The sequence below is a fragment of the Callithrix jacchus genome, chromosome 6 (genome assembly GCF_049354715.1).
Source record: "Callithrix jacchus isolate 240 chromosome 6, calJac240_pri, whole genome shotgun sequence".
Lineage (NCBI taxonomy): Eukaryota > Metazoa > Chordata > Mammalia > Primates > Cebidae > Callithrix > Callithrix jacchus.
In genome coordinates, this window is record NC_133507.1 from 127,698,766 (window position 1) to 127,719,137 (window position 20,372).

Below are 20,372 nucleotides of genomic sequence, written 5' to 3' on the forward strand. Positions count from 1 at the left end.
TATCGCTGGTAGGAATATAAATTGGTACAGCCACTTTGGAAGACTGGTTGGTAATGAGTACTAAAGCTGAACATATGCAAATTTTATGACCCAGAAATTTCACTCCTAATTACTCAACAAAAATGCACGGACATTGGCACCAAAAGACATTTAAGAAGGTTCTTCACAGCATTATTAGTAATAGCCAAAAGCCAGAAACAATGCAAATGTCCATCAAGAGTAGAATGAATAAATAAATATGGCATATTCATACAATGAAATATGCAGAAAAGAAAATGAACAAATTCAGCTAATATGGATGAATATCACATATATAATATTGAGTAAAATAAGTTAAATGAAAAAGCATACGTATTGTATGACCCCATTTATATACATTTCAGAAAAATTAAAAACTATAGTACTTAAAAGTTAAGTAGTAGTTTACTTTTGGGGAAAAGGGAAGGGATATTAGATTGGGATGGACATTACAGGGATTTCTGGGTGCTTGTCAACTTTTCATGGATGGTAAGAATGTGTTTACCATGTGATAGTTGATTGAGCTGTGTGCATATGATTTGTGTACTTTATGTATGTTATACATCAATTCAAAAAATCTAAAGGAACTACACTTTATGGGATGTAAATGAAGTTTTCTGTTCACATTGCCTTTTTATGAGAGGACAGGGTTGGATTTTATTATTTATTTTTGTAATTTCAACTTTTATTTTAGATTCAGTGGAGATGGCACATGTGCAGGCTTGTTATGTGGGTATATTGTGTGATGCTGAGGTTTGGGGTACAAATGATCCCATCATCCAGGTAGTGAGCATAGTACCCGATAGGTAGTTTTTCAGCCCTTGTCCCCTGCCCTGTCTTCCCTGATCCAGTAACCCCAGTGCCTTTTATTCCTATCTTTATGCCCACATGTACCTCATGTTTAGCTCCCACTTAAAAGGGAAAACATGCGGTATTTGATTTTCTGTTCCTGTGTAAATTTGCTTAGGATGATGGCCTCCAGCTGCATCCATGTTGCTGCAAATGACATGATCTCATTTTTTATGGCTGGGTAGTATTCCACAATGTATGTGTACCACATATTCTTTATTCAGTGAGGTTGAATTTTAACTGGATATTTATTTGTTTCCTTGTGCATTTGTCCCCTTTAACCACCAGGCAGTCTAACTCTGGCGATCGGTCCTGGACAGTGGAGAGTTTTGCAGCAAGATTTTGAAAGTGTCATAATTTAGATTGTTCCTGGGGCTAGGAGCACTAGCATGGACCTCTGAAGTCAACATGGAAGAAAATAATTGCAAGAGTTGTAATAGTAGCCAGGAGTTAGCAACCTGTTTTAAGTTCTTTGAGCACCTTTACTGAGATACATATTTTCTAAGTATTGTTAAATTAAAATGCACTATTAAATTGTAAATAACGTGTTAGAACTATGCCATTTGCTAACATGATACAATGAAAGAGAAGCTTTAGATTCAATTCCTGGCCTTGCTGTTGGCTCAGTATAAAAATTTGGGCAGTTTACTCTAATTTCTTTTTTTTCTTTTTCTTTCTGTTTTTTTTTTTTTGGAGACAGAGTCTCACTCTGTCACCAAGGTTGGAGTGCAGTGATGCAGTCTTGGCTCACTGCAACCTCTGCCTCCAGGGTTCAAGCAATTCTCCTGCCTCAGCCTCCCAAGTAGCTAGGACTACCTGCATGTACCACCACGCCCAGGTAATATTTTAATATTTTTTAGTAGAGACAGGGTTTCGCCATGTTGGCCAGGCTGGTCTCAGACTCCTGACCTCAGGTGATCTGCCCACCTCAGCTTCCCAAAGTGCTGGGATTACAGGTATGAGCCACTGCGCCCAGCCCAGTTTACTCTAATTCTTTGTGCCTTAGTCTTTTCATGCTAAATGGGGACAATATCCTTACTCAATGAAAAGTCAATGAAGATTACTGTGGAAATGGAATAGCACTGTGTTTGGTACAAGGTGCTCTGTAGGTAGAATTTTTCACATTCTCCTTGCTAGTCTACTAAGTAATATTAGCAAAGGAAAAATCTTTCTAACTTTGGAGAGAATTACAAAACTGAAAAATTTAGTGTGTTTATTTTAATTTTCTGTTTAAGTTAGGATTTTTAATCTCGGAAAGAAAATAAAGGGGCATTTTCTGTCAGTTGATCTTTGACCTCTTTTAATACAATAATCCAACCCTGTTCTCTCTCTTAACAGATTTTTATTTTTAAAAAGATCTACTCATTGAAAAATATACAAATTTATAAGAAAAATTGAAAACTACCTATAACTGTACCATGCTGATGTCAATATTAGTAAGGTTTGGCATACAGTAGTCCCCCCTTATCTGTGGTTGGTTTCAGTTACCCACAGCCAAACGTGGCTTAAAAATATTAAATGGAAAATTTCAGAAATAAATGGGCAAGTAAATTGCACGTCATTCTGAGTATCGTGATGAAATACTTTGCTGTCACTCATTGTCCCACTCAGGAAATGAATCATCCGTTTGTCCAGCATATTCCTGCTGTACATACCACCTGCCCGCTAGTCACTCAGTAGCTGTCTTGGTTATTAGATCGACTCTTGCGACTGTTGGCTATCACAGTGCTTGTATTCTCGTAACCCTTATGTTACTTTTATTGCAGTATATTGTTATAATTGTTTTATTTCATTATCAGTTATTGTCGTTAATCTCTTACTGTGCCTAGTTTATAAATTAATCTTTATCATAGGTACATAAGGAAAAACGTAGTATATAGGTTTGGTACTATCCACCATTTAAGGGATCCACTGGGGGTCTTGGAACAAATCCCCTGCGGATAATAGGGGACTACTGTAATTTCTTCCATTTACTTGTCTGTATGTTTTTAAACTGTAGTTTCAGATGAAACCATACATGTGACTTTTGCATCCCTCATTTTTTCTTAATATGTAACATTTCTCCATGTTGTTAAAATTCTTTGTATTATTTTAGATAGCTGTATAGTATTATGTCTTAGAGCCTATTATAATTGAAGTATTTTACTGTTAGAAACTTAACGAGGTTTCCAGTTTTTGGTTATACTATGATAGCAGCATCTTTTTGCATGAATCATTTACTTTTAAGACTATTTCCTTAGGTTATATTTTTTAAAAATCTCATTATTTTACCTAAGGGAAAGTAAAGTAGTTTTATGGTTTTTAGATGCAAATTTCAGAATTGCTTTATAGAAAAGATATCAGTTCATAATTTTACCAGGAGTGTATAAGTGAATCCATTTTGTCAAGCCCTCACTATTGAGTACTACCCATTTGAAAATATTCCATTTCTTTTTTCTTTATAGCATTTGTTCAGTGCTCAGCACAGGAGTCTGACCAGACAGAGTAGACGTCAAATATGTACCAGTAGTTTGATGGAACGTTTCTTACAAGATGTACTGCAGCACCATCCATATCATTGTCAAGAGAACAGGTAAAGTAGCTGATTGGAATAATACTTATACATAAGTACATATTACAGTAGGTGTTTGTGTTCATGTCCCATCAATACTTTAAAGTGAATCTTTGAGTCAAGGAATATCAAGTGAAATTTTAGTAACTTTCATTTGCAATGTTAAATTTTTCTTAGCTTAAGTAAGAAATTTCACTACAGAAAATAGGGACTACACTATGTTTTTTTTCTCTAAGTAAAAGTCTTAGCCTAATAAATAATTATATATCATTAAGATGTTTTGTAAGTATGTTATAGGACTAAGCAGGGGGAAAAGGAAGAAGAAATAGTTTTTAAAAGATTAGTAACAAAAGCTGGTGACGATAGCAGAATAAGGACATCAAGTCAAAACTGAGTCAATTCCACATTAATAAAAACTTTTGCTAATTCTGAGTAAAAGGGATATCAAAAGAAATTGCCTTTTTAAATAATCTGACTGTATCTTGTTAGCTATTATTGTATCAATTTTAGTTGTTTTTAATAAAAATAATTATTTTGATAACATTTAGGAGTTAATGCCCTATGTTAAAGAAAAACATTGGTAGAAAATCAGATTAAATACTATAGTAAGTTTGTAGCTCTAGCTGTACAAGATAAGGTAAAAATAGATTATTAGCACATCTCTGCAGAATTAGCTGAGAGGTATACCAGTTAGTAGAAAAAGGAATAAACTTCTCTGTTTTGCAGATCACTAACGTGTACCTTAGAAATGGCAAAAATATTTTAATGAGGAATACTTACAGGAAAACAAGATGGTTTCTTAGCTGGTGGGAAGATAGAATCCTATCCTGGGGTCAGTGTAAATTTCCAGGTTTTTTTTCTTTTGAGACAGAGTCTTGCTCTGTCACCCAGGCTGGAGTACAGTGGCACGATCTCAGTTCACTGCAACCTTCACCTCCCAGGTTCAAGCAATTCTTCCTACCTCAGTCTCCTAAGTAACTGGGATTACAGGCACCCGCCACTGCACCTGCCTAATTTCTTTTTGTATATTTACTAGAGACCAGGTTTCACCAGACACTCAAGAGTAGTCCCAGATACTCGAGAGGCTGAAGCAGGAGGGTCACTTGAGCCCAGGAGTTTGAGACTACATGAGCTATAATCACACCACTGCACTCCAGCCTGGGCAACACAGTGAGACCCACAAACAAACAAAAAACAGCTAAACTATTGAGCTAAAAAGAAAACATATTTAAAAGAAATAGAATCTATGAAATTTGGCCAAAATAAAAATGTCATACTTTTAAATACTTCCATTAAGAAAAGAATTCATAAACACCAGGGCCACACAATTTAAGATGAAAAAATAACAACAAAATTGCTCACATAAGAAGGTAGATGAAATATATTACGAAAAGGAAAAAATTAAGGTGAAACAAAAATGAAGCAAGAGCTGATTTTCAGGAAAGCTAAAACAATAGAAAAACAATGTCTAGACAAGGGGGAAGAGAAAGAATTTTTTAAAAAATCATAAATCCTATAATTTAGAAAGCTTATACGTATATAATAAAATACTAGTGGCATGGGATTTTTAAAAAAGGAAACAAAACGGTATTCAAAACGAGAAATATGTACACTTATATACACAAATACGAGAACTTAGGTTATGACACAGGTGGTGACATTTTATAGCAGCAGCATAATTAGAGATACAAGAAGTACTTGCCAGGCACAGTGGCTCACACCTGTAATCCCAGCAACCTTGGGAGGCCGAGGTGGGTGGATCACCTGAGGTCAGGAGTTCAAAACCAGCCTTACTAACATGGTGAAACCCCACCTCTACTGAAAATACAAAATTAGCTGGGTGTGGTGGTGCATGCCTGTAATCCCAGCTACTTGGGAGGCTGAGGCAGGAGAATTGCTTGAACCCGGGAGACGGAAGTTACAGTGAGCCTAGATCTTGCCATTGCACTCCAGCCTGGGCAAAAAGAGTGAAACTCCGTCTCAAAAAAAAAGAAGTCCTGCCTCATACCACATATTAAAACAAACTCCAAGATGATTACACATATTTCAAAGAAAAAACAAAGGCATAAAGAAAAAGGTATAAAAGGAGCCATAAACAGAAATTCTCCTTACATCTGATTAAATAAAAAATTTTCATTTCTGTATGATAAAGAATAACATAAACAGTTAAAAGACAAACAATAGGTTCTGAAACAAAATCTCTAGCACATTTAAAATGCAAAGGACTATTATTGATACTCAGATATTGCTAACAAATCCAAAATATACAAATAACAATAGAAAAACGGGCAAAGTATATTAACAAACATATCATAGAATAAAATACGGCCAATGAATATACAAAAAAGTTCTACCTGAAAATAGATTATACGGGATTATCAGTGTGCATATCTACGTGTTTTTGGCCTATTATGTTGGGAGGGAAAAAAGAAGCTGATAATCCCAGTGTTAGCAACAGTTACAGGAAATAAACATTCTCTTTTGCTGCTGGTGTGAGTATAAATTAATAATAGCCTTCTAGAAAGTGTCTAGCAAGGATTTCAAATGTCCACAAACAATTTGAGCAACAAAATAAATAAAAAATAACAAATTAAAACCCATAGAATAAAAGAAATATGCATGACTCTCCAATGATATACATAAATATTAAATTCTTGAATAAATAAAGGAAAGAACAAGTAAAGCTCTTCTTCTTTCTTTCCTTTTTTATTGTACTTTAGGTTCTTGGGTACATGTACAGATCATTTAGGATTGTTGCATAGGTACACACATGGCAATGTGGTTTGCTGCCTCCATCCCCCCATCACCTACATCTGGCATTTCTCCCCATGTTCTCCGATCCCCGCCCCACCCCTCACTTTCCCTCCCTTGGTCCCCCCAGCAGACCCCAGTGTGTGATGCTTCCCTGCCTGTGTCCATGTGTTCTCATTGTTCAACATCCACCTATGAGTGAGAACATAAGGTGTTTGATTTCCTGTTCTTGTTTCAGTTTGCTGAGAATGATGGTTTTCAGATTCATCTGTGTCCCTACAGAGGACATGAACTCATCATTTTTTTATGGCTGCATAGTATTCCATGGTGTATATGTGCACATTTTCCTTGTCCAGTCTATCTTCAATGGGCATTTGGGTTGATTCTAGGTCTCTGCTATTGTAAACAGTGTCGCTATGAACGTATGTATGCATGTATCTTTACAATAGAATGATTTATAATCCTTTGGGTATATATGCAGTAATGGGATTGCTGGGTCAAATAGAATTGCTATTTCTATGTCCTTGAGGAAGCACCACACTGTCTTCCACTATGGCTGAACTAATTTACACACCCACCAACAGTGTAAAAGTGTTTCTATTTCTCCACACCCTCTCCAGTCTCTGTCTCCAGATTTTGTAATGATCACCATTGTAACTTGTGTGAGATGGTATCTCAATGTGGTTTTGATTTGCATTTCTCTAAAAATCAGTGATGATGAGCATTTTTTCATATGTTTGTTGGCCTCACATATGTCTTCTTTTGAAAAGTGTCTGTTCATATCCTTCTCCCACTTTTGGATGGGTTTGTTTGTTTTTTCTTCTAAATCTGTTTTAGTTCTTTGTAGATTCTGGATATTAGCCCTTGTCAGATGGGTAGCTTGCAAAATTTTTTTCCCATTCTGTTGGTTGCTGGTTCACTCTAATGATTGTTTCTTTTGCTGTACAGAAGCTCTGGGATTTAATTAGGTTCCATTTGTCTATTTTGGCTTTTGTTGCTAGTGCTTTTGCTGTTTTAGTCATGAAGTCCTTGCCTATGCCTGTGTCCTGAATGGTTTTGCCTAGGTTTTCTTTTTTTATGGTATTAGGTCTTATACATAAGTCCTTAATCCATCTGGAGTTAATTTTAGTGTAACGTATCAGGAAGGGGTCCAGTTTCTGCTTTCTGCACACCGCTAGCCAGTTTTCCCAGCACCATTTATTAAACAGGGAATCCTTTCCCCATTGCTTGTTTTTGTCAGGTTTGTCAAAGATGAGATGGTTGTAGATGTGCAGTGTTGCCTCCAAGGCCTCTGTTCTGTTCCATTGGTCTATATCTCTGTTTTGGTACCAGTACCAGGCTGTTTTGATTGTGGTAGCTTTGTAGTATAGTTTGAAATCAGGTAGCATGATGCCTCTGGCTTTGTTCTTTTTGCTTAGAATTGTCTTGGCTATGCAGGCTCTCATTTGATTCCAGGTGGTTTTTTCCAATTCTGTGAAGAAGGTAATTGGTAGCTTGAGGGGGATAGTGTTGAATCTGTAGATTACTTTGGGCAGTATGGCCATTTTCACGATATTGATTCTTCCTACCCATAAGCATGGAATGTTTTTCCATTTGTTTGTGTCCTCTCTTATGTCCTTGAGCAGTGGTTTGTAGTTCCCTTGAAGAGGTCCTTTACATCCTTTGTTAGTTGTATTCTTAGGTATTTTATTCTCTTGGTAGCAATTGTGAATAGGAGTTTGCTCATGATTTGGCTCGCAGTTAGTCTGTTATTGGTGTATAGAAATGCTTGTGATTTCTGCACGTTGATTTTGTATCCTGAGACTTTGCTGAAGTTGCTTATCAATTGAAGGAGATTTTTGGCTGATAGGTGATAGCGTCTTCTAAATACACAATCACGTCACCTGCAAATAGAGACAATTTGACTTCCTCTTTTCCTAATTGAATACCCTTTATGTTTTTTTCTTCCCTAATTGCTCTGGCTAGAACTTCCAATACTATATTGAATAGGAGTGGTGACAGAGGGCATACTTGTCTAGTTCCAGATTTCAAAGGGAATGCTTCCAGGTTTTTTTTTTAATTTTACTTTTAATTAATTCATTTTTTATTTCATTTTAGGTTTTGGGGTACATGTGAAGAACATGAAAGATAGTTGTATAGGTACATACGTGGCAGTGTGATTTGCTGCCTTCCTCCCCTTCACCTATATCTGGCATTTCTCCCCATGCTATCTGTCCCCAACTCCCCACCCCCTGCTGTCCCTCCCTTATTCCCCCCAACTGACCCCTGTGTGTAGTACTCCCCTCCCTGTGTCCCTGTGTTCTCATTGTTCAACACCCACCTATGAGTGAGAACATGGTATTTCCTTTTCTGTTCTTGTGTCAGTTTGCTGAGAATGTTCTCCACGTTCATCCATGTTCCCATAAAGGACACGAACTCATCATTTCTGATTGCTGCATAATACTCCATGGTGTATATATGCCACATTTTCCCTGTCCAGTCTATCATTGATGGGCATTTGGGTTGATTCCAGGTCTTTGCTATTGTAAACAGTGCTGCAATGAACATTCGTGTGCATGTGTCCTTACAGTCCAACACTTTATAGTCCTTTGGATATATATACCCAGTAAGGGGATTGCTTAGTCAAATGGAATTTTTATTTCTAGGTCCATGAGGAATCGCCACACTCTCTTCCACAATAATTGAACTAATTTACAATCCCACCAGCAGTGTAAAAGTGTTCCTATTTTTCCACATCCTCTCCAGCATCTGTTGTCTCCAGATTTTTTTAATGATTGCCATTCTGACTGGCGTGAGATGGTATCTCAGTGTGGTTTTGATTTGCATTTCTCTAATGACCAGTGACGATGAGCATTTTTTCATATGATTGTTGGCCTCATATATGTCTTCTTTTGTAAAGTGTTTGTTCATATCCTTTGCCCAGTTTTGAATGGGCTTGTTTGTTTGTTTTCTTGTAAATCTGTTTGAGTTCTTTGTAAATTCTAGATATCAGCCCTTTGTCAGATGGGTAAACTGCAAAAATTTTTTCCCATTCTGTTGGTTGCTGATTCACTCTAATGACTGTTTCTTTTGCTGTGCAGAAGCTGTGGAGTTTGATTAGGTCCCATTTGTCTATTTTGGCTTTTGTTGCTAATGCTTTTGGTGTTTTGGTCATGGAGTCCTTGCCTACTCCTATGCCCTGAATGGTTTTGCCTAGATTTTCTTCTAGGGTTTTTATGGTGTTAGGTCTTACGTTTAGGTCTTTAATCCATCTGGAGTTAATTTTAGTGTAAGGTGTCAGGAATGGGTCCTGTTTCTGCTTTCCGCACATAGCTAGCCAGTTTTCCCAACACTGTTTATTAAACAGGGAATCCTTTCCCCATTGCTTGTTTTTGTCAGGTTTATCAAAGATTGTATGGTTGTAGATATGTTGTATTGCCTCCGAGGCCTCTGTTCTGTTCCATTGGTATATATCTCTGTTTTGGTACCAGTACCATGCTGTTTTGATTACTGTAGCCTTGTAGTATAGTTTGAAGTCTGGTAGTGTGATGCCTCCCGCTGTGTTCTTTTTGCTTAGAATTGACTTGGCTATGTGGGCTCTCTTTCGGTTCCATATGAAGTTTAAGGTGGCTTTTTCCAGTTCTGTGAAGAAGGTCATTGGTAGCTTGATGGGGATAGCATTGTAATCTATAAATTACTTTGGGCAGTATGGCCATTTTCATGATATTGATTCTTCCTAACCATGAACATGAAATGTTTCTCCATCTGTTTGTGTCCTCTCTTATTTTGTTGAGCAGTGTTTTGTAGTTTTCCTTGAAGAGGTCCTTTATGTTCCCTGTTGTATTCCTAGGTATTTTATTCTCTTTGTAGCAATTGTGAATGGCAGTTCGTTCTTGATTTGGCTCTCTTTAAGTCTTTTATTGGTGTATAGGAATGCTTGTGATTTTTGCACATTGATTTTGTATCCTGAGGCTTTGCTGAAGTTGCTTATCAGTTTCAGGGTTTTTGGGCTGAGACGATGGGGTCTTCTAGATATACTGGTATTTTACTCTCTTTGTAGCAATTGTGAATGGCAGTTCGTTCTTGATTTGGCTCTCTTTAAGTCTTTTATTGGTGTATAGGAATGCTTGTGATTTTTGCACATTGATTTTATATCCTGAGACTTGGCTGAAGTTGCTTATCAGTTTCAGGAGATTTTGGGCTGAGACGATGGGGTCTTCTAGATATACTATCATGTCGTCTGCAAATAGAGACAATTTGGCTTCCTTCTTTCCTATCTGAATATCCTTTATTTCTTTTTCTTGCCTGATTGCTCTGGCTAGAACTTCCAGTACTGTATTGAATAGGAGTGGTGAAAGAGGGCATCCTTGTCTAGTGCCGGATTTCAAAGGGAATGCTTCCAGTTTTTGCCCATTCAGTATGATATTGGCTGTTGGTTTGTCATAAATAGCTTTTATTATTTTGAGATACATTTCATCAATACCGAGTTTATTGAGGGTTTTTAGCATAAAGGGCTGTTGAAATTTGTCAAAGGCCTTCTCTGCATCAATGGAGATAATCATGTGGTTTTTGTCTTTGGTTCTGTTTTTGTGGTGAATTACGTTTATAGACTTGCATATGTTGAAGCAGCCGTGCATCCCCTGGATGAATCCTACTTCATCATGGTGGATAAGCTTTTTGATGTGCTGTTGCAATCGGCTTGTCAGTATTTTATTGAAGATTTTTGCATCTATGTTCATCATGGATATTGGCCTGAAGTTTTCTTTTCTTGTTGAGTCTCTGCCGGGTTTTGGTATCAGGATGATGTTGGTCTTATAAAATGATTTGGGAAGGATTCTGTCTTTTCGGATTATTTGGAATAGTTTCAGAAGGAATGGTAACAGTTCCTCTGTGTGTCTGGTAGAATTCGGCTGTGAACCCATCTGGACCAGGGCTTTTTTTGTGTGGTAGGCTCTTAATTGCTGCCTCAACTTCAGATCTTGTTATTGGTCTATTCATGGTTTCGACTTCTTCCTGGTTTAGGCTTGGGAGGAGGCAAGTGTCCAGGAATTTATCCATTTCTTCCAGGTTTACTAGTTTATGTGCATAGAGTTGTTTGTAATATTCTCTGATGATGGTTTGAATTTCTGTGGAATCTGTCGTGATTTCCCCTTTATCATTTTTTATTGCATCTATTTGGTTGTTCTCTCTTTTCTTTTTTATTAATCTGGCTAGTGGTCTATTTTGTTGATCTTTTCGAAAAACCAGCTCCTGGATTTAATTGATTTTTTTTTTTTTTTTTTGGGACGGAGTTTCGCTCTTGTTATCCAGGCTGGAGTGCAATGGCGCAATCTCGGCTCACCGCAATCTCCGCCTCCTGGGTTCAGGCAATTCTCCTGCCTCAGCCTCCCGAGCAGCTGGGATTACAGGCACGCACCACCGTGCCCAGCTAATTTTTTGTAATTTTAGTAGAGACGGGGTTTCACCATGTTGACCAAGATGGGCTTGATCTGTTGACCTCGTGATCCACCCGCCTCGGCCTCCCAAAGTGCTGGGATTACCGGCTTGAGCCACCGCGCCCGGCCTATTGATTTTTCTTGAAGGGTTTTATATGTCTCTGTCTTCTTCAGTTCTGCTCTGATCTTAGTTATTTCTTGTCTTCTGCTAGGTTTTGAGTTTTTTTGATCTTGCTCCTCTAGCTCTTTCAATTTTGCTGATAGGGTGTCAATTTTGGATCTCTCCACTCTTCTCTTGTGGGCACTTATTGCTATATATTTTCCTCTAGAGACTGCTTTAAATGTGTCCCGGAGATTCTGGTATGATGTGTCTTCATTCTTGTTGGTTTCAAAGAACTTCTTTATTTCTGCCTTCATTTTATTGTTTGTCCAGTCAACATTCAAGAGCAAGTGTTCAGTTTCCATGAAGCTGTGCAGTTCGAGTTAGTTTCTGAATTCTGAGTTCTAACTTGATTGCACTGTGGTCTGTGGTCTGAGAGACTGTTTGTTACGATTTCTGTTCTGCATTTCCTGAGGAGTGATTTACTTCCAATTATGTGGTCAATTTTAGAGTAGGTGTGATGTGGAGCTGAGAAGAATGTATATTCTGTGGATTTTGGGGTGGAGAGTTCTGTAAATGTTTATGAAGTTTGCTTGTTCAAGGTCTGAGTTCATGTCCTCGATATCCTTGTTAATTTTCTGTCTTGTTGATCTGTCTAATATTGACAGTGGAGTGTTAAAGTCTTCCACTATTATTGTGTGGGAGTCTAAGTCTCTTTGTAAGTCATTAAGAACTTGCCTTATGTATCTGTATGCTTCTGTATAGGGTCCGTATATATTTAGGATCATTAGCTCTTCTTGTTGTATTCATCCTTTTACCATTATGTAATGTTCTTCTTTGTCTCTTTTGATCTTTGTTGCTTTAAAGTCTATTATATCAGAGACGAGAATTGCAACTCCTTTTTTTTGCTCTCCATTTGTTTGGTAAATCTTCCTCCATCCCTTTATTTTGAGCCTTTGTGTATCCTTACATGTGAGATGAGTTTCCTGGATACAGCACACCAATGGGTTTTGTTTTTTTATCCAATTTGCCAGTCTGTGTCTTTTGATTGGTGCATTTAGTCCATTTACATTTAGGGTTAATATTGTTATGTGTGAATTTGATACTGTCATTTTGATTCTAGCTGGTTGTTTTGCCTGTTAGTTGATGCTGATTCTTCATTTTGTTGATCCTCTTTACCTTTTGGTATGTTTTTGGAGTGGCTGGTACTGGTTGTTCCTTTCTATGTGTAATGCCTCTTTCAGGAGTTCTTGTAAAACAGGTGTGGTGGTGACAAAATCTCTGAGTACTTGCTTATTTGCAAAGGATTTTATTTTTCCTTCACTTATGAAGCTTAGTTTGGCAGGATATGAAATTCTGGGTTGAATGTTCTTTTCTTTGAGGATGTTGGATATTGCCCCCCCACTCTCTTCTGGCTTGTAGGGTTTCTGTCGAGAGATCTGTTGTGAGTCTGATGGGCTTCCCTTTGTGGGTAATCCGACCTTTCTCTCTGGCTGCCCTTAGCATTTTCTCCTTCATTTCAACCCCGGTGAATCTGACAATTATATGCCTTGGGGTTGCTCTTCTTGAGGAATGTCTTTGTGGTGTTCTCTGTATTTCCTGGACTTGAATATTGGCCTGCCTTGCTAGGTTGGGGAAGTTTTCCTGGATAATATCCTGAAGAGTATTTTCCAGCTTGGATTCATTTTCTTCGTCACATTCAGGTACACCTATCAAATGTAGATTAGGTCTTTTCACATAGTCCCATATTTCTTGGAGACTTTGTTCATTCCTTTTTGCACTTTTTCTCTAATCTTCCCTTCTCGTTTTATTTCATTGAGTTGATCTTCGACCTCTGATATCCTTTCTTCTGCGTGGTCAATTCGACTGTTGAAACTTGTGCATGCTTTGTGAAGTTCTCATGTTGTGTTTTTCAGCTCCAACAATTCACTCATATTCCTCTCTAAGTGGTTCAGTTTTATTATTTCATCAAATCTTTTTTCAAGGTTCTTAGTTTCTTTGCATTGATTTAGAACATGTTCTTTTAGCTCACGGAAGTTTCTCATTACCCACCTTCTGAAGTCTGATTCTGTCATTTCATGACACTCATTCTCATCTAGCTTTGTTCCCTTGCTGGTGAGGAGTCGTGATCCCTTGTAGGGGAGAGGTGTTCTGGTTTTGGATATTTTCCTCCTTTTTGTGCTGGTTTCTTCCCATCTTTGTGGATTTATTCACCTGTCGTCTTTGTAGTTGCTGATTTTCAGATTGGGTCTTTGTGTGGACATCCAGATTGTTGATGATGAAGTTATTTCTGTTTCTTAGTTTTCCTTCTAACAGTCTGGCCCCTCTGCTGTAGGACTGCTGAGGTCCAGTCCAGGCCCTGCTTGCCTGGGGATCACCTGCAGCAGCTGCAGAACAGTAAGAGTTGCTACCAGTTTCTTCTGCTATCTGTGTCCCAGAATGATGCCAGCCAAATGTTAGTCTGATCAGTCCTTTGTGAGGTGACTCTTTGGATATACTGGGGTCAGGGAGCTGCTTGAGGAGATGGTCTGTTCTTTAAAGGAGCTCAAGTGCTGAGCTGTGAGCTTCGTTGTTCATTCAGAGCTGCTAGGCAGGTACATTTAAGTCTGCTGCTGCAGAACTCATAACCCCCCCTTTTTTTTTTCCCAGGTGCTCTGTCCCAGGGAGTTAGGGCTTTATTTATGAGTATCCGTTATGCTGCTGCCTTTTTTTTCAGGGCTGCCCTGCCCAGCAAGGAGGCAGCCTAGTCACTGTGTGCCTGCAGAGGCTTTGCTGAGCTGCTGTTGCCCTGTGAACTTCTCTGCAATCCTGTTTGTATGGGTGTGGTTAGAACTGCCTCCGTTGTGGTGGCCTGCCTCCTTAATGCGGACTCTCTCTGTTATGGTGGGTTTCCTCGGCAATGGCGGGTTTCCTCAGCAACGGCACGATGCCTCAGTGGACTACCTCCGTAGGGATGGAGTGCCTCAGTAATGGCAGACACCCCTCCCCCACCCAGCTGGTGCATCCCAGGTTCAGATGTGCTTGCCGGGAAACTCTCAGCCCTGAGTGTTTCCAATTGCTGTTTTTGTTTGTTTGTTTTTGTGGGGGTGGGACCCGCCGAGTGTGATCAGCTGGCTCCCTGCCTCAGAGCTTTTTTTTTTTTTTTTTTTTTTAAAAGTTGAATGGTTGACTCTCTCCCAAGTGTTCCAGTCGCCTGCTGAAAGGGTGCCAGGATCTGTGTGATTTCCCATGCGGCCACCAACTGCGCCGGCTGAAACAATGGCTCTGAGATTCGTGGTGCTTTTTTTGCCGGGGAATCTCCTGGCCTGACTCTCAGTTTCAGTCCCGTTTAATCAGATGAATGGGCTAATCTGCCTGCCCAGAGCTCCAATTGCCAGCTTAAAAGGGCAACCAGACGAGTGTATTTTGTATGGAGAGCTGCTGTGCCGACACGCTGGCAAAACAGCTGTGCCAACCAAAACAGCCACGCTGGCTACCCATGTGGCTCCTCTGCCTGGGTGTCTCCTGGTCTGTAGGCAATAAAGATCCATCTGGAAATGTGGCGTCCACTCACCCTCTGCGCTTTTACTGGGAGCTGCAATCCTGAGCTGTTCCTACATGGTCATCTTGCTCCCTGCTTCTAGTTTCTTTGTCCATTCGCTATGATATTGGCTGTAGGTTTGTTGTAAATAGCTTTTATTATTTTGAGATACATTCCTTTCATACCTAGTTTATTGAGAGTTTTTAGCATAAAGGGCTGTTGAATTTTATAGAAGGCCTCTGCCTCTATTAAGATAATTGTGGTTTTTGTGTTTGGTTCTGTTTATGTGGTGGATTACATTTATAGACTTTCATATTCACAGCCTTGCATCCCTGGGATGAAGCCTACTTGATCATGATGGATACGTTTTTTGGTGTGTTGTTGCAGTTGGTTTGCTAGTATTTTATTTAAGATTTTTGCATTCATGTTCATCATGGATATTGGCCTGAAGTTTTCTTTTTTTGTTGAGTCCCTGCTGGGTGTTGGTATCAGGATGATGTTGGTCTCATAAAGTGATTTCGGAAGGATTCCCTCTTTTTGGATTGTGTGGAATAGTTTCAGAAGGAATGGTACCAGCTCCTCTTTGTACATCTGGTAGAATTCAGCTGTGAACCTGTCTGAACCTGGACTTTTTTGGTTGGTAGGCTATTAATTGCTGTCTCAACTTTAGCCCTTGTTATTGGTCTGTTCAAGGTTTCAACTTCTTCCTGGCTTTGGCTTAGGAGGGTACAAGTGTCCAGGAATTTATACATTTCTTCCAGGTTTACTGGTTTATGTGCATGGAGTTGTTTGTAGTAATCTCTGATTGTAGTTTGTATTTCTGTGGAGTCAGTGGTGATACCACATTTATTGTTTTTTATTGCATCTATTTTATTCTTCTCCCATTTCTTTTTTATTAATCGCTATCAATCTTGTTGATCTTTTCAGAAAACCAGCTCCTGGATTTATTGATTTTTTTTTTTGAAGGGTTTTTTTGTGTCTATGTCCTTGAGTTCTGCTCTGATCTTAGTTATTTCTTGTCTTCTGCTAGCTTTTGAGTTTTTTTGATCTTGCTTCTCTAGCTCTTTCGATTTTGATGATAGGGTATCAGTTTTAGATATTTCCTCTCTTCTCATGTGGGTATTTATTGCTATAAGTTTCCCTCTAGACACTGCTTTAAATCTGTCCCAGAGATTCTGGTACGTTGTGTCTTCATTCTTGTTGGTTTCAGAGAACATCCTTACTTCTTCCTCTTTTCGTTGTTTATCCAGTTGACATTCAGGAGCCAGTTGTTCAGTTTCCATGAAGTTGTGCAGTTCTGAAGTTAGTTTCTTAATTCTGAGTTCCAATTTGATTGCACTGTGGTCTGAGAGACTGTTTGTTATGATTTCCATTCTTCTGCATTTGCTCAGGAGTGATTTACTTCCAATTATGTGGTCAGTTTTAGAGTAGGTGCCACGTGGTGCTGAGAAGAATGTATATGCTGTGGATTTGGGGTGAAGATTTCTGCAGATGTCTCTTAGGTCGGCTTGGTCCAGATCTGAGTTCAAGTACTGGATATCCTTGTTAATGTTCTGTCTTGTTGATCTGTCTAATATTGACAGTGGAGTGTTAAAGTCTCCCACTGTTATTGTGTGGGAGTCTAAGTCTCTTTGAAGGTCATTAAGAACTTGCTTTATGTATCTTTAAATGTGTCCCAGAGATTCTGGTACGTTGTGTCTTCATTGGGTATGTATATATTTAGGATTGTTAGCTCTTGTTGCATTGATCCTTTTACCATTATGTAATGTCCTTCTTTGTCTCTTTTGATCTTTGTTGGTTTAAAATCTATTTTATCAGAGACTAGGATTGCAACTCCTGCTTTTTTTTGCTCTCCATTTGCTTGATAAATCTTCCTCCATCCCTTTATTTTTAGCCTATGTGTGTCCTTGCACATGAGATGGGTTTTCTGAATACAGCACACTTATGGGTTTTGACTTTTTATGCAATTTGCCAGTTAAAGCTCTTCTTGGCCAGGTATGGTGGCTCATGCCTGTAATTCCAGCACATCGGGAGGCCAAGGCAGGGGGATCACTAGGTCAAGAGATTGAGACCATCCCGACCAACATGGTGAAACCCTGTTTCTACTAAAAAATACAGAAATTAGCTGGGTATGGTGGCGTGCACCTGTAGTCCCAGCTATTCGGGAGGCTAAGGAAGGAGAATTACCTGAACCTGGGAGGCGGAAGTTGCAGTGAGCCGAGATTGCACCACTGCACTCCAGCCTGGCGCCTGGTGACAGAGTGAGACTCTGTCTCAAAGAAAGAAAAAAAAGCTCTTCCTCTTGGTACAATTTTGATTAAAGGATCATTAATGGTTGCATGAAATAAGTGGGTAAAAGTAAGATAAGAAAGAGGATAGTTACATAGTCTCAAAGTCCTTCCCCATATGATCCTTATTAATTACAACAGGAAAAACAGTAACTTCACAGTGGAGTAACTGGGCAGCCGGTACCTTAATCAAGTGGTTCAAGCTAACATCACCCAAATGATATGGCAACATTATGTGTCTCCTGATTCCATACACTAAGAAGGGCACAACATCAATTCTAAGATATTCGTGCCCAAAATGTATGACTGAAATTTAATCATAAGAAAATATCAGGCAGACACAAATTGAAGGCTATCCCATAAATTAACTGGCCAGATCTTTATAAATAAAGCATCAAGGCTTAAAAACAAAGAAAAACTGAGGAACTATTTAAGGTGTAGGAAAACGAAGAAGATATTGACAACAAAATGCAGCGTGTGATTCTGGATTGGCTCCTGGTCCAAGAAAAGGACGTGAGTTAAGACAACTGGCAAAATTTAAACAAGGTCTGTAGATTAGCTGTTCGTATGATATCAGTGTAATTTCTTAGTTTTTTGGTTTTTGTATTTTTAAAATGGGCTCCCTCTGAGCAGGATTCAGGGAGTTTTTGCTAACACTGGGATTATCAGCTTCTTTTTTCCCTCCCATCGTAATAGACCAAAAACGTGTAGATATGCATACTGATAATCCCATATAATCTATTTTCAGGTAGAACTTTTTTGTATATTCATTGGCCGTATTTTATTCTATGATATGTTTGTTAATATACTTTGCCAGTTTTTCTATTGTTATTTGTATATTTTGGATTTGTTAGCAATATCTGAGTATCAATAATAGTCCTTTGCATTTTAAATGTGTTAGAGATTTTGTTTCAGAACCTATTGTTTGTCTTTTAACTGTTTATGTTATTCTTTATCATACAGAAATGAAAATTTTTTATTTAATCAGATGTAAGGAGAATTTCTGTTTATGGCTCCTTTTATACCTTTTTCTTTATGCCTTTGTTTTTTCTTTGAAATATGTGTAATCATCTTGGAGTTTGTTTTAATATGTGGTATGAGGCAGGACTTCTTTTTTTTTGAGACGGAGTTTCACTCTTTTTGCCCAGGCTGGAGTGCAATGGCAAGATCTAGGCTCACTGTAACTTCTGTCTCCCGGGTTCAAGCAATTCTCCTGCCTCAGCCTCCCAAGTAGCTGGGATTACAGGCATGCACCACCACACCCAGCTAATTTTGTATTTTCAGTAGAGGTGGGGTTTCACCATGTTAGTAAGGCTGGTTTTGAACTCCTGACCTCAGGTGATCCACCCACCTCGGCCTCCCAAGGTTGCTGGGATTACAGGTGTGAGCCACTGTGCCTGGCAAGTACTTCTTGTATCTCTAATTATGCTGCTGCTATAAAATGTCACCACCTGTGTCATAACCTAAGTTCTCGTATTTGTGTATATAAGTGTACATATTTCTCGTTTTGAATACTGTTTTGTTTCCTTTTTTAAAAATCCCATGCCACTAGTATTTTATTATATACGTATAAGCTTTCTAAATTATAGGATTTATGATTTTTTAAAAAATTCTTTCTCTTCCCCCTTGTCTAGACATTGTTTTTCTATTGTTTTAGCTTTCCTGAAAATCAGCTCTTGCTTCATTTTTGTTTCACCTTAATTTTTTCCTTTTCGTAATATATTTCATCTACCTTCTTATGTGAGCAATTTTGTTGTTATTTTTTCATCTTAAATTGTGTGGCCCTGGTGTTTATGAATTCTTTTCTTAATGGAAGTATTTAAAAGTATGACATTTTTATTTTGGCCAAATTTCATAGATTCTATTCTTTTAAATATGTTTTCTTTTTAGCTCAAGAGTTTAGCTGTTTTTTGTTTGTTTGTGGGTCTCACTGTGTTGCCCAGGCTGGAGTGCAGTGGTGTGATTATAGCTCATGTAGTCTCAAACTCCTGGGCTCAAGTGACCCTCCTTCTTTACTCTCTCAAATATCTGGGAATATAGATATGTACCACTATGCTTGGCTTATTTTATTTTATTTAGACAGAGTCTTGCTTTGTCATCCAGGCTGGAGTGCTGCTGGGTCTACAGGTGTGTGCCACCCTACCTGGCTAATGTTTTAGTAGAGGTGGGGTTTCACCGTGTTAGCCATTTTGGTCTAGAATGTCTGACCTTGTGATCTGCCTGTCTCAGCCTCCCAAAGTGTTGGGATTACAGGCGTGAACCACTACGCCTGGTCACCTAATTTATTTTTAAAATTTTTTGTAGTAACAGGATCTCATTATGTTGTCCATGCTGGCCTCAAACTCCTGGCTTCAAGTGATGCTCCCAATTGAGTTTTCCAAAGTGGTGGGATTACAGGCATGAACCACCACACCTGGCCAAAAGAGTGGGTTTTAAGCCTTAGTGGTTAGATTTTTAGAGAGCTTTTTTGTTATTGTATAGTTACAAATGATAAGTTACATGTGGATTATGATTTAATTGTTAAACAGGTACACACACAGATATAGATGCAGATCAAAGCATCCAGATGGTAGTTCATGATTTTCTTGGGATTTTGCCAACTGTATGATTTTATGATTCTACCTTCTTTTCTTTTCTCCCTTTTCTTTCTTTTCTTAATGTTGCAAAATCGGTTTTATTTTGAGAATGTTGTGATAGTCCTTAAGATGAATGAGTATTGTCTAGGGTTCTGGAAAACTAGAGTAAAGTGGGTTGGCTGCAATGTCATTGTTCAGAAGTATGAAAAATTGGGATTTTTTTTTTTTTTTGCTACACCACAATACTTTTGATGCAGGATAACTTTTTTATTTTCCAAATTTAAAATTAGTCGTCAGGTAATAAA

At 38.5% G+C, this 20,372-nt stretch overlaps 1 protein-coding gene across 38 annotated transcripts in view; it reads left to right on the plus strand.

Annotated features, from left to right (window-relative positions):
- Positions 1-20,372, plus strand: part of ZDBF2 (zinc finger DBF-type containing 2) — a 50,610-nt gene that overhangs the window by 18,331 nt on the left and 11,907 nt on the right. For all 38 annotated transcript variants that reach the window (XR_013519071.1, XR_013519072.1, XM_035305437.3 and 35 more), the window contains one exon: positions 3,312-3,439. Coding sequence is in view for 36 of the 38 variants with exons in the window: in XM_035305437.3 (XP_035161328.3) it covers positions 3,312-3,439 (128 nt within the window). In the remaining 2 variants the exon portion in view is untranslated. The remainder of the gene's footprint in view (positions 1-3,311; positions 3,440-20,372) is intronic.